The sequence below is a fragment of the Melopsittacus undulatus genome, chromosome 4 (genome assembly GCF_012275295.1).
Source record: "Melopsittacus undulatus isolate bMelUnd1 chromosome 4, bMelUnd1.mat.Z, whole genome shotgun sequence".
NCBI classification, from domain to species: Eukaryota; Metazoa; Chordata; class Aves; order Psittaciformes; family Psittaculidae; genus Melopsittacus; species Melopsittacus undulatus.
The window spans coordinates 8,832,646-8,846,508 of NC_047530.1; the positions used below are offsets into that span (position 1 = coordinate 8,832,646).

Genomic DNA, 13,863 nt, shown 5'->3' on the forward strand with positions numbered 1-13,863 from the left:
GACCTCTACACCAGACACACATACGTATAATAGTCACTCACCTTTTTTACCTTTGATTTTTCTTCTCTTATTCTTTCTTTCTAGACTAGGGATCTCAGGAGAAGATCCCTCCTGCAAGTAAAATAATTTATTAACAAAAGTTACAGGAGCAATTTTGCCTAAATCAAAAAGCTAAATATCTACTGTCTTTTCAACTACTACGTGTACCCACAGAGAAGAATGTGCAAAACTAATAGTATATTCCCATACAAGGGAGGGCAACAAAGTGAGTGCCATGTTTTCATCTCCCCACAAGTTAAAAATATTAAATAAGCCAAGAGCCTTCTACTTGCTCAGATGTTTAAGACCACACTTGGGTCAGATTTTCTGCTCTATGTTTTTAGTCGGAGGTCTAGAAGATTAAATCAGTGAGGAATTAAAATTATCCCTTTCTGCAGTTAACAAAACCATTTTGAGGATTTTGACCAGAAGCATTTTCTTCCCCTCTGGGTAAGTCCAAGACAGGATAGTGAAACAAATTCAGAGTTAAGGCTATAATTTTAAGTATATAATCTTGTAGAAATGCTTGTCCTTCCTTGCTTGACCATAAAACCAGAAACATTTAAGGAAAACAAATTTCTACTACAGCCTACCTTCCATTCAAGTTTTGGAACACAAAGATCCTTGCTACAACAGCAACTACTTCCAAATAACTATTTTAATAGCTCTCATTTACCAGCATAGCATGTCAATTCCAAATCAAACTTAAAGAGCATTTGCCATTCCTACTAATTAAAAAAGAAAAAGCAAAAGTCCTGCACTAGGAAGGCAGACAAATATTCTTAAAAAAAATTAAGACAAAAAAGCAAGTTAGCTTGAGGCTGTCAGTGTACAAGATAATCAAATAGAGAAAGTCCTCCTTGCAGAGATCATTCCAAGGCTGAATGACCACTGACAGGGAAAAAAACATTTCTTATTGCACCAAAGCTGGACAAAGTTGCACACTTACTCCAGTTGCTCTTCTTTTCTTTCCAATTCCTTGGCTGTCATTCTGCTCAGTACCAGATGTGCAGCTGCTGTCTGTAGCTGCATCTATGTTATTAGACACTGTAAGAAGTAAAGCATTATTTGAAACTGGATGATTTTCTTCTGAGATTTCTAGCACATTTTGTTTTTCAAGGAGAGGTGTTCTCTTCTCTGGGCTCTCCTGCTCTTGCTTTGTGAGGCCTGCAACCTCAGAAGTGGCTGGTAGGCTGTGACTCCTTCCACTAGTCTCAGTTTTTTCAGACATAAGTGGTGACAAAGGAAGAGAAGATGTCTCCTGTTTCAAGTCAGCCTCAATGTCAGCACTTGCCTCATATCCAGATGTTATATGATGTGAGGGACTGGCTGCAGTTATTTGCCCACTTTCTTTCATTTTGGCTTGTTCACTGAAGAAGCTATAAGCAGAAGGATTTCTGTCTGCAACAACACTGCTTTCAGAAAAGCTACGTTTTCTGGCTGAGCCAGGCATTGCTAAGGAAATCTCTTCCCACTGGAATCCTTCTAGCGAAGACAGATCAGATTCTTCACCAAGTTCTAGACCCTCTTGCTCATTTTGAACAAGAGGCACCATTTCGATGCCAAACCTTTAACAAGACAAAAAGAAAAATAAATATACATGTAACAAGGCAGCTAATTTAGAAAAAAGCCTCCCCCTTTCCCAAAAGGACATTAATGCTTTAAGAGATCCAGAAACTCAATTACATTGGTATTCTGTTTTGTGTCTCACCTGGCAATGGAATATGTTTCGTATGCCACAAAATAAGATTCAGCAGCTACGAACTGACAGCATGATTCTCAAGTCTGAAATCATGTTGTTGTAATTATTCCAAACCAAGTTTGGAATAAGCAAATATGACATCTTCTCAACACACTTCAAAAACTTCAGGTTTAACGAAATTAACAAAAATTTCAGAAGTGAAGTATTATAAAATAGCTTCCTTTAAGCACAAAACCAAGCTGCAGGTCAGATGAAAAGATTAACAAATGAAGAGGAAGCATTTATTCTGCCTGCAGCAATGCAAGCATTTTGTAATCTTGAATAAATGAAGAAATAAGCAACTGACACAGGAATGTTCACGTCCCAGTTGCATTTTTATATTCTTCCACTTGAAAAGCAAATATACTGCTGGTGTCCATATTCAGATATTAAGCAACGATTATGAACTGGATCAATCTTTTCTAAGCAGCAGACTACTATTACTTATCTACAGATAGACATCCACAGCAGGAAGTAATGACAAAAACTCTGTATCATTTGTATATGCAAAAGACAGTGGTATAGCAAGTTTCATTCTCAAGTCTTAGTTTTAGGTTTCTGGAATTCATTTCAGATTTGGAAAGAAACAACCCTCCCCCTGAACATGCTCAGAGAGAGGCATGGTTAGTTCCGAAAGCTACTGACCTTGGTAAGCCTTTGCCAAGTTCCTGCTTCTTCTTGGTTACCTGCTGGATGACCTGATCCCAGTTTACATTTCGCCGGGAAGCACTAAGAATCTGCCTGAGGGTGGGTTTAAGTCCTGACTCCTTTTCAGTTTCACTTCTTCGATGGCCGCTCACATTCCGAATGCGCCGTGCGTTATTGAGATTGGGCTCTGGAAGATGTGTTCCAACTTTGCTCTTCAAACTAATATGTCGTGTCAAGTCTCGTTGCAGAGACGCAGGGAGGCCAAGTTTGCTTAAATCAGGAAGCAGGCCCAGTGACTGGCCTCCTCCTTTTTGCAGTTCATGATCTGATTGATTTTCAAACCCTTCCATTTCAAAGTGATCATGTGACTTGACCTGCTCTTCATCCCCTTCTCGGTCCTGCGAGGAGGTTTTCAAATCTACATGCTCATGGTTCTGACTGTTTGATGGAGAAACTGTGGAGTCCATCTGAAACACAGAATCTTTTAGATCAGCAGGAGCAATACTTGAAGCAGCCAGTTTTTCATCATCACCCTTTTCAGAGGTAGCAGGTTTACCTCCTGGAGTGTCACAGGGTAAACAAGAACTAACAGAAGAACGCAACTTTTCAGCTCTTGATTCTAACTTCTCACCTCCTGTTAAATTATCATCGCTCACATCTTCTAATGGATCTAGTCTGAACTCATCCTTTGGCGGTGTTTTCCCAATCTCTTCCTTATTCTGGTCACTTGCATCCTTGCAAGAGCTTAAGGAAACATTTTGCAAGGAATGGGTGGACTGAATATCTTTGGGGCTTTGTTCTGTTTCACATAAGTTATTAACAGTCTCTTTAAGATGGCTACCAAGCACATCTTTGTTATTTTGTAAGTTATCAGCACATGCACTATGAAGCTTCGATGAATAAGAAGAGGAACTGTTTGTTTCCAAGTTCAGTGCATTCAAACGATTCTGCTCTTCACCATTAGCCGAGGATAACAAAACCTTGAAATTTTTTAAGAGACTGTTTTTGTCTTGCTTTGGAGAAGATAACATAATATCTGTGATATTCAGAAGAGGGAACTTCAGCGATGGCATCTTATTACTTGTACCATCAGTTTTGTCAGGCTTTTCACCACTGGCACAGTCTTTCATTACCTTGCAAGACTCAAGGTGATCCGAGGTCACATTAGAAGGGGAAGATGCTTCCCAGTTTTTAGGTTTTGAAAGGCTAACACTGACTTCACAAGTTTTTTCTTTCATTGGTGAATCAGTAGGAGGCATAGATACAGACTCCATTTTATCTGGAGTTTTAGATACATTATCTTCAGACCACAGTTGCTGCTCTGCAGCTTTCTGGGATGGGTAGGGAGTCCAGCGATGCATTTTATCTCTGGAAGGACTGCCACTTTTTCCATTGGCTCTTGAAGTTTTGCTTTCTGGTTGCTTTAATGTACCAAAATCCAAAGCCCCCTCAAAAGGAAACTTATCACTAGTAAAATCAAGCGAGTCCTTCCTATGTTTTCGATCTCTGTATGGTGGAACACCAATGTCTTTCTCCTGCCATGCGTATCTTTCCTTATTATATTTAACAGGTTCTACTGAATACTTATCTGCTGAGCTTCCAAAATTCCAGCCATTTGTACCATGAGGACCAGATTTCCAGTTTCCTCCGTAACACTTAGAATTCCAAATAGAAAAATTACCTGCTCCTTCCAAGTGCCAAGTAGAATTTCTCTCCCTAGCACTGTGATGCCAATTTGATGCTCCTCCTCCCCACCTACTTGGATGCCAAGCACTTCCAGAATTCCCATAGTTATGCCAATTTGAAGAGCTTCCTGAAACATTCTGATGCCTTCCAAAGCGTTCCTTTGAGCCACCTGAATGTCTGTTAAGGTTCCACTGAGAGTGTGAAAAATTGCCTTGTCTAGGACTAATATAATCATAATTTTCCCAGTTCCTGTCCCTCTGTGGTCCATTATGATGATACCATGATGACTGATCATAAGCTTCTCTTCCTTTGTAAGTAGTTCTTTCTTCTCGCCTTCTCTGTGACCTCCTGTCATCACATTCTAATTCTTGGTTTGCACAGCTTGGCTCAGTTTGCCTACAAAACAATTGAGAAAAACCTAAATTCTGATGTCATCCACTGAAATCCAAGAACACACAAACCACATATTTTTTATTTGCAGTGGGAAGAAAACTTTTTTTTTTTAGTAAAGAGAAACCAGAGATAACTTCTTTAGCTGCTTTGCTGTTCAGGCTTCTGTAGTGTCTGACTTTCAAAACTGAGGTTGTACATTTACTTCAACATGACATTTCAAAACTGCTCTTACAGGAACAACTGATTTGGTGCAGGGACAGTTCAACAGACTAATTCTTAAATACTTCTATTTACCTTTTATTTACCAGTTACTGGACTACTAAGAAACAAACAAAAAGAAAGCTTCTTTCTGCCATGTGATCTTTGTAATTTGAGTAATATTGATAAAAATCATTCATAGTGAAATTATTATTTTCCTTAAGACTATTCCATTGGTATTAGATGGAGTAACTTGAAGGAACTGATACAGAATAGAGTGAAGGTTAGGCTGGGAAAAGCAGTTATCCTACTTACTGGAAAAAACTACTGAGATCATGTCTCAGTCCATAAAGCTGAGGTTAAACACAAGATGTAAAACATCCACAAGTTGCACCTCAAATACAAAAATATTTTGTCTTGTTTTAACTAACAGACTTGAACAGCCTACAGCATGCAATGCTCAGTCTGTATGAGCCTCCCAGCAGCACTACCTACTGCCCTTTGGATAGTACTTATCTTGGCAACTTACCATGAACATGTGGTAAGTTATCACATGTACATTTAAAGATAAATGCTGCCCTAACACCAAGAGCTATTCCCAGGCTCAGCAGCCTAAATGTTCCAAATATTTATTCAACCAATTAGGAGGGTTTTTTAAAAAGTTTTTCAAAAAAAAACCTGATTACAGAAATGCTTCTTTCTGACATTATAGAAATACCCTAGATCCCTGGACAAGCACAGCAGGATACTTTCACACTATTAATCAAAACCAATTGATTCACTTTTGAATAGACAGAATATTGATATTGTACACCTCCTAAGCTTTTAAACTGCTCCAGTTTTGCTAAAAGATTCACAAATAATTACTCTCTACTAGGAAATGGCCTCCTGCATAAAATAAAGTGAGTTGTAAGAGAAGGAATAAAAAAAACCCAACAATGTCTAAGTGACACTGCTAGTTCTAGGAGCTGACTCAACTAGATTATGATCTAATGGAAACAATTTTGCTGTTATTAGTAACTCAATCCATGTACTTTTGTTTTTTCCCCTTTCAAACTGGCATACAGTAGAGAGAGATTTTCTAAGATTTCAGTTGCCTCAGAATACCACTGTACCGGCAACATTACTCCTTTACCACAAAACCTGTGGTGACATTGCTACCAATATGAAAACATTACCATCCTGCAGTACAGGGACACTCTAATATGACAGAATGGTGTCAAAACCAAATAAACCCCACAGATTTCGCACTTGGGAAATGCCAGTTGAAATTTTTAGCCACAGCAAGCAAGAGTTCCTTTCAAAAATCATATATTCCTTCCATACCATCACCATGCTGTTAGACTATTCAAACAATACATTCTCAACTGCAATGCACACTTCTAGAATCACATGGAAGATAAAAGGCAATACTTCTCTTTCATAGTGAGCCACTAGAATTATGTTTAGCTTACTTAAGATAAAACAGGTATGAAATTTCACTGAAAGACTATGGGATTTCAGTGTGACATTGGCAGAACAATCTAACTCACTGTAAAAACAGATTAAATTTTTATAACAAAGCATGTTCAGCAACAGTTTTCAGTAAAGGCCAGGTTCCTAAAACCACCTCCCACCCCAACAATATTAGCACTACTGTCACATTTATTAAGTCTTTCAGTGAAATGGGTATCAAATACTAAAATAAAAATGTTACTGCTCTCCAAACACAGGATTCCACACTGGGGACTGGTTTTATCCATAATGGAGAACAGTTGTACTTCCTCACTAGTAGATCCACAGAACAAGAACATTCAGCAGAAACACATTTACATGCTGAATGTACGATATCCACCTGGGGCTCCTGGACTGTTGTCGTAACAAGTACACTAGCTAAAAGCAGCTTAAATCTCACAAGCACCTAAGTCTTAAGAACATATCCTGTGTTAATAGCAGTTCCACGACCCAAGAGGAAACTCACCGGTTCCGTTCCTTCCTTTGTTTGATTAGTTGAATGACTTCTTTGTCAAGGTATTCTTCTTCTGCCTCTTCTTTCTCTTCCTGATTTCTGTCATGGTCATAAACATTATCTTTGTGCAGCTTGCTGGAGATGTGCTTGGCATATGCTGACAAACCCACCAGCGTCACTCTGCACACCCGGCATTCATGACTGCTGTCCCTAGGAAGAGAGGCAGAGGGTGGACTTTCAACACTGCCAACAGGCATGGCAGGTACCTCTGGGTCTTACTTTGTTTCCTCTGAATGTGCTTGAATTCAAGGCAACTAGGTTTTGTTCTGTATATTTCAGTTACTTGACTTCTTTGGCTTTTTCTTTCAAGGTCTAGTTTTTCGATAGTCAGGTTTTTATAAGATTTTTTTCCAACAATCAAGAGGTAAAGACTTGGTAATAAAGCTGCGTTAACAGGGAAGAGGAATTCTTCTTGAATTGTTGTACTCAAAATCTTTTCAGAGGAAACATAGTGAGCGAGGAGGCAGAGTGGAAGGCTTACAGAGCTAGCAGGAGCTGCTCTGAAGCCTATCCATGGTGCCAGCTGCACTGGGGAAGCCTGGTGACAGCTTCTACATTTAATCCTTGCCTTGAGCCTTCCCCCAGTGAAATTTAGAAAAAGGAGGAGGCAGTACATGGATACAACCAATCCTGATACAACACAGCCTAAACTGGGACAGCTGAGACTGCTGCCTGGAATCCAAAGACTCCACAGCACAGCGAGTGATGAGAGGGTTTCTTCAGTTCACTGTACTTTATTTGGTTCAAGCGTGCATGAGGTCTGCTTTCCACTTTAGAGGACTTATCTTAAAAAATACAGAACTTATTTCAGCTGTAGGAAGTTGACAGCTGTGTCAGACAAATGGCTTTACTCATGTTTCAGTGAATATTGAATTATGGTTACAACTTTTTTATTATTATTATTTTAAAAAAGATATTCAGATTTCTAAATATACCTTATCTGTTCTCCAGACAAGTCCTTTCAATACTCCACTGTTACAGAAATACATGGTTAATAATAAAGCTAAACAAGGCAAATGTGTTCATCAGTTAAAAAACTTAATGAAAGCATAATCTGCTGCAAACAACTCATCTGAATCAAGTTAAGACTCTCCACCTGCCTCCATAATGCCTTCTTCAATTCTGCCATTTAAATCATAAAAGCAGTTACGCATATCCCCATGGTGCTCTTGTGACTGAAGTCTGATAACAGTACCTTTAGAATAGCATCACACAGTCCATGATGGGGGTAAAAAAAAATAGGACCCATAAAGGCAAAAGACCAACATGAATCCTTGGGATTTTTCAGAGAAAAGCTAAAAATTAAATGATAAAAAGATCAAGAGATGTACTTTCACTCAAGATACTAAGCCAATATCCTTAGAGTGGTTTATGAAGTGTCAGCACCCATATTTCATTTATCCTGGAAATCTGTGGGTTTCCTACTAAAATAGTTAAGATTTAACCAATGTAGTCATTCAGACACAGTTAGAGAGTGTTCTATTTTAAATGGACAAGTTATTAAAAACTACTCCTTTTACATTTTATTATTTTGTATGTTGCAGCCTAATTACTTTCAGATCAAACATTTGGATAAATTTCATTTACAAAGTCAATAGCTTACAAATTTAGTCTGTACTACCACAGAGAGGGGTGTACTTCATTTTGCACACTTCAGCTTACTAACAAATATCCAAAGCTCAGATACTACATACATATTGTACTTGGGCTATCTCATTAATTCCAATAAATATAAACAAATACAATAGTAAATTTTACTAATGGCTTCAGAAGAATCCTCTCCACACTCATAGATGGTACATCTATGCACTGTTAATAGGACTTGTTTTAAACTTAGGTCACCACACAAGGCAAACCACCAATAGAAATTTGTCTTCCTGCTGAAAAAGGTGTTCTTCTTACATAATGTTCCACTTCAATCATAAGGACTCTTCAATAAGAAACATCTCAGTGGTACTAATTAGGTTTTAGAGAACAACCCAAATCCTTCCAAGACCGATGTTTCAATTCTGTCATGAAATTTTCATCATCCTCATTTATAAATTAAATAAATATATGTAAAGTTTTACTTGCTTTGGACAAAGCCAGTGAGTTAACAGCTGGCCTAAGGACAAAGAACTCTGTCACTTCTAACATGCAAGTTTCCAATTACAAAGCTGTGGCTCTTGTGCCACCTGACAGTCTGGACAGAAAAGCTTCAAGTGGCTAGTGACGAGGCTTCTCTGTCCTATTTTTAATCGATATGAACCTAAAAAGTGACACTATTTTTTTTCCTGTGTGAAAAACTGCTTAAATTGTAGATAATTTGGTAGGAGTTCAGATAGTTATACTTAAAGGAATTTACACTTCCTTCAGTTCTTTCTTTCCCCTATCTCCATTAATATCAAGTAGAACTGGGCACACTCCATGACATACACTGATCATGTCTTTGTTATTTCCCTACCATACAGGAACACCATACAACCTTACCTGTTCAACAATAAGGCCAAGAGCAATTGAAAATAAACACGACAGAAGTATTCTCAGTATAAAAACATCCAAAAGCTTTATTCACTGTATGTGTGCTTCAGATGGCAGACTCAACGTCCCTTGTACAAAAGGGTTACTTTGCTTTCAATTAAAAAATCCTCCAAATCTTCAAAAAAACCCAAATCACAACAAAAACACTGAAGGTTTGTACTTGACATCCAATTCTCCTTATACATCACATGATGTAAGACTTCAAAAAGAGAACAGCCTTAAAACATTTCAGAAAACTACTCTAGCTCTTGAGATTACTAACTTAACTTTAAAAGGAGAAAAGTGTGAACTGACACATGCATTTCCTTTACTTCTTCTTTACAGGAAGTCTAGAAAGCGAGTTCTAGTTGGGTATTAAATTTGAAGGTAGTAAGATGGCATTATCCTTTGTTACACAATTCAACCACACTCTGGCGGCTGTTGCTTGTGCTTCGCATTTTCTACTTGGAATAGCTTTTGCTTTACAAGGCTGTAAGACTAATATTAAATGGGAGAGAAGAGGAGAGGCACAGAAGCCTGCTGCTGCACAGTGAAAAATGAAATTCATTATTCATTTTGGGAACAAACATCTTCCATGCACTCTTCTGAAAGAAGTACTGAAGACAGGTACCTTACTAATAGAAAAAGTAACGATGCTGAAACAAATTTAATTTCAGTCTTACAGAAATGGAAAACCAGGAATTGTCAGACCACTTGCAAGTAAGCCATTGTGAACACAATATATAACTTCTAAAAATCACTGCTACTTTCAAGAGTCACAAACCAAAAAAAAAAAAAAATAGTAAAACAGTAACTTAGAAGGCCAGAAATAAGATGCTGAAACACATGAAATTTTAAGCTGATCTCAGTCATCAGAAGAAGAAATTCCGGAACAGAAATGCTCTACAAGTTGGCTGACCAGAAGCCCTAAGTCTCTTTCTAGTGCTGAGGACATTCTGGTTTCTGAGCCATCCCTTCCCAGCTGTTCAGCAACAGAACAAATCCTTTTCACACTCAACAAGAACGATTTTGAATACCCCCATGCACTCAATCCCAGCGACATTTTCAGAATGTTCCTAGCTCCCAATACCCAGCTGTGTGGGGCACAGCAGAGACAAAACCAAAATTATTCGGGTTTTTTGGGTTTTGTTTTCAACTAACTGAATTCAGAACAAAAAAACCCCAACCAACCAAGAATACAGAGATGGCAATAGCAGGGAGGGGGAAAAAAAAAAGGGGAGGAGGGGAAATGTGAGGAATTTATTACCATCTTCACTACAAAGCCATTTTTATTTGGAAACCAACCAAACAAAAAAGAAATAGCTTCCAAAAAGCTGCTTTCATAAATTTAATGTGACACAAGAACAACTTTGCTAATCCAAACAACTTGAAGATTTTGTGAATCCCACTAAACCAAATTTAATTTCAAGGGGGAAAGAGTATTTCCTTTCTATTTAACTTTCTTTCTATTTCACCGCTTTGAGAGTCCACATAACTTCTGCCTAAAGACAAGCTGATGATGAAGATTCTGAAGATGCAAATTCTTTCCCAGCTTACTAACCTGCTGTGAAGCTTCAAACAAATAATGAAAAATAGTTGAAATTAGACAACAGAGGATATTTACCAGCAGTTAACGTGCATCTCAAGGTAAGCAGTATCTTTTTATTTATTGTCCTGCAGTAAGTTACTTTTTTATTTTGAGTCTGCCATCTGAAGTACACATACAGTGAATAAAGCTTTTGGATGTTTTTATACTGAGAATACTTCTGTCATGTTTATTTCCAACTGCTCTTGAATTTGGATTAGTGATATAAACAGGCATACACATATGCCACAGATTTTCTGAAAATCTTAACCTAAAGAAATTTTAAGGTGCTGATTTAGACAAACTACAGCAACACTTAGCAACTACACAAAACAGCAGTATACAGCATTATACAGCTGGCTCAAACAAATGTCTTAATCTGTGACATGGCTGTAACAGGATCTTCTACTCCAAATGCAGGCACTTTCGTGCAGCTATACATATGCTCTGCATATAAAAAGTTACTAAGAGAAATAAGTTTCTAACTTCCTCTACTATTGAAAAATTACAGATCAGAACAGTTCAAAAAGTTTTACTGAATTCAATCTGGCACAACTGATCTATATTGGCATTCGTACTTGTCATAGTATAGATCAGAGTCTTAATTTCACTCAGACTTTTTTTGATAGTTAACTCTTTAAAGCAGGGGCCTGGAGTCCTAACAGCTACTCTCACCTTACACAAAGCAAAATAAAAGCTACATGAATAAAAAGCTAGCATGGGAACAGAAGTAGTCTACAACTTCTCCTTGGATGTAAGATATCCTAACAAAAATGGATCTCCCACATCCCTAACAGTTGAAAGAGCATCACTTCTTAGTCTTTTAAAAGCTGTTTAAAAGAAAATTATCATTTGCACATAAAGTTTGTGCTGCAAGATGTTTAACAATTAGTTTGTAGGTCAAATACTGCAGTGCAGACTATCTGATCCCTCTGCTTACCTCAAAACCCATGCACCTGAGAGCTCTTTTAAGTGCACTCTGGTTACACCCTGATTCCAAATGATCAGGATGATATTTGAACAACCCTCAAGTCCTTTCCTCCTGCTTTCCCAAGGTTGCAAATAAAATGAAGGATAATAGAAGGAAAACAATATCCACTGTGGTAAGGTCCCTTATCTAAACAACCAGACTAAGATGACAGAGGACAAGGCAGTCACTCAAGCAGATGCAGACTTTACATCCAAGATACCAGTCTTCTCACAGTCATTTTAAAGATCAACAACTGTTTCTACATCATTAAAAACTTTTAAAAAATTAAAAAAAAAATGAACCCACCATTATTTGTGATTCTGCCAAAGGCAGAGCTCTAGAGCTTCCAAGAAATAAAGCATGAAACTGCCAGGTTTAAAAACGGGTTCTTTAATCTTATTTCACTACAGTCCAAGAATATGGGAGAACCTTCTTCCACATCACTGCTTACCCTGAGACAAGGAGGCACAAAAGCATAAAACGTAATCAGTTCTAAGTAATGTTAAGCTTGATGGCTTTGTAATGGAAAACAACTGATGTGCCTGAAGGTAGCTGACATAGTTTTAGTTCCTTATGACCTTAGTACAAACAGTGCAAGAAAAACAGAATAAAAAAATAGGACTTGGGGATGGGGAGTATCTGGGACTAGATATCCAGGATGGGAGTAGTTAAACTAACTGATGAGTAGAAGACCATGTCTGTAATGTTAATTAAGCTGGTGCTTCAAAGACTGCCAGAAGTTATGAAGATTGTTGGAAGAAGTAAATGACTCTCAAAGACCATTACCACATTTTTGTATGCATGCAGGAAACTTTCTGGAAAATGATGTATTTCATGTGTAGCCTCGAGAACACGTATGTGTGCCCAGTGACTATATAAGGATGGCCAGTATAGCAGTACATGATACACATTAGGAAGAGCTATCCCCCCATGTCTCCCAGCACCACAATAAAGAATACCTACTTGTCAACTTGAAACTTTGTTGGCGAGTTTGTTCCTGGAATTTTCTCTGAATCAACCCAAAGTTTTTGATTTTAAGAGAACATGCCCATTGGTAGCTTTACCACAGGGCATGCAAACAAGTGATACATAAAAATAAACAGTGCAGTTCAGCTTGTATGGGAAACAGGACATGAGCTCTTCCAGAGTTACGTATACAATGTACTGAGAGGAAGGATTCAAGATTGTTCTCATACCTTCCCTTCAGGTTTTCAAGTTCTCTGTGGTGGAGCATGCTTCTTACGTGTTCTTCCATCTCCTTCAACATAGGGAAAAAAAATAAAATCAGTCAAAACAAAGCAGTGTATCATATTTGAAAAGCTCACTTTAGAGAACCCCTTGACTTGCAGGAAGGTGTCCTCTATTCCCATAGGGCTGCAGCAATTGTCATTCCTGTTTTTATGACTGTGAATGCACAAGTACTCACATTCTCAAGAAGTTATATAATGTTACCTTTCCTGAAGAAGGACACACAGGAGTCATAAGAATTCAGCAGAAGGGGAGCAGAAGTCCAGGAAAAAGACAAACAGGAGTGCACGAAGCATAGCTTGTAAGACTGATTTTTGACAAGTTACTGTTGTTCATTTTTTCTGAAGTCTGTCCTGGGTTCAGCAGTAGCAGTCATTTTTCTCATTCTTAGTAGCTGGTGCAGTGCTGTGTTTTTGACTTTTGGCCTGGGAACAGCATTGATAACACTGATGTTTTTAGTTGTTGTTAAGTAATGTTTAGTCTGACCAAGGACTTTCTGAGTCTCATGCTCTGCCAGGGAGGAGGGGAAGCCGGGAGGAAGCAGAGACAGGACACCTGACCCAAATTAGCCAAAGAGGTATTCCACACCACAGCACGTCATGCCCAGGATGTAGAACTGGGGGCAGTTTCCCAGAAGAGCTAGATTACTGCTCAGTCGGGCTGGGTATCGGTTGGCAGGTGGTGGGTAGTTATATTCTCTTCCCTTGTTATTTCCCTTATCATTATTATTATTGGTGGTAGCAATAGTGGTTTGTTATACCTTAGTTACTGGACTGTTTTTATCAAAACCCATGGGAGTCACATTCTTTCGATTCTCCTCCCCATCCCTCCAGGAGCAGGGGGGAAGA

The 13,863-nt window shown here is 38.3% G+C and overlaps 1 protein-coding gene across 1 annotated transcript in view; it reads right to left on the reverse strand.

Annotated features, from left to right (window-relative positions):
* The window catches only part of ZNF106 (zinc finger protein 106), a 37,884-nt gene that overhangs the window by 14,141 nt on the left and 9,880 nt on the right, over positions 1 to 13,863 (reverse strand). The window contains exons 3-7 of the mRNA XM_031044534.2: positions 12,964 to 13,025; positions 6,666 to 6,863; positions 2,426 to 4,510; positions 989 to 1,607; positions 42 to 111 (exon numbers count right to left, since the gene is read on the reverse strand). Coding sequence (XP_030900394.2) covers positions 42 to 111; positions 989 to 1,607; positions 2,426 to 4,510; positions 6,666 to 6,863; positions 12,964 to 13,025 — 3,034 coding nt within the window. The remainder of the gene's footprint in view (positions 1 to 41; positions 112 to 988; positions 1,608 to 2,425; positions 4,511 to 6,665; positions 6,864 to 12,963; positions 13,026 to 13,863) is intronic.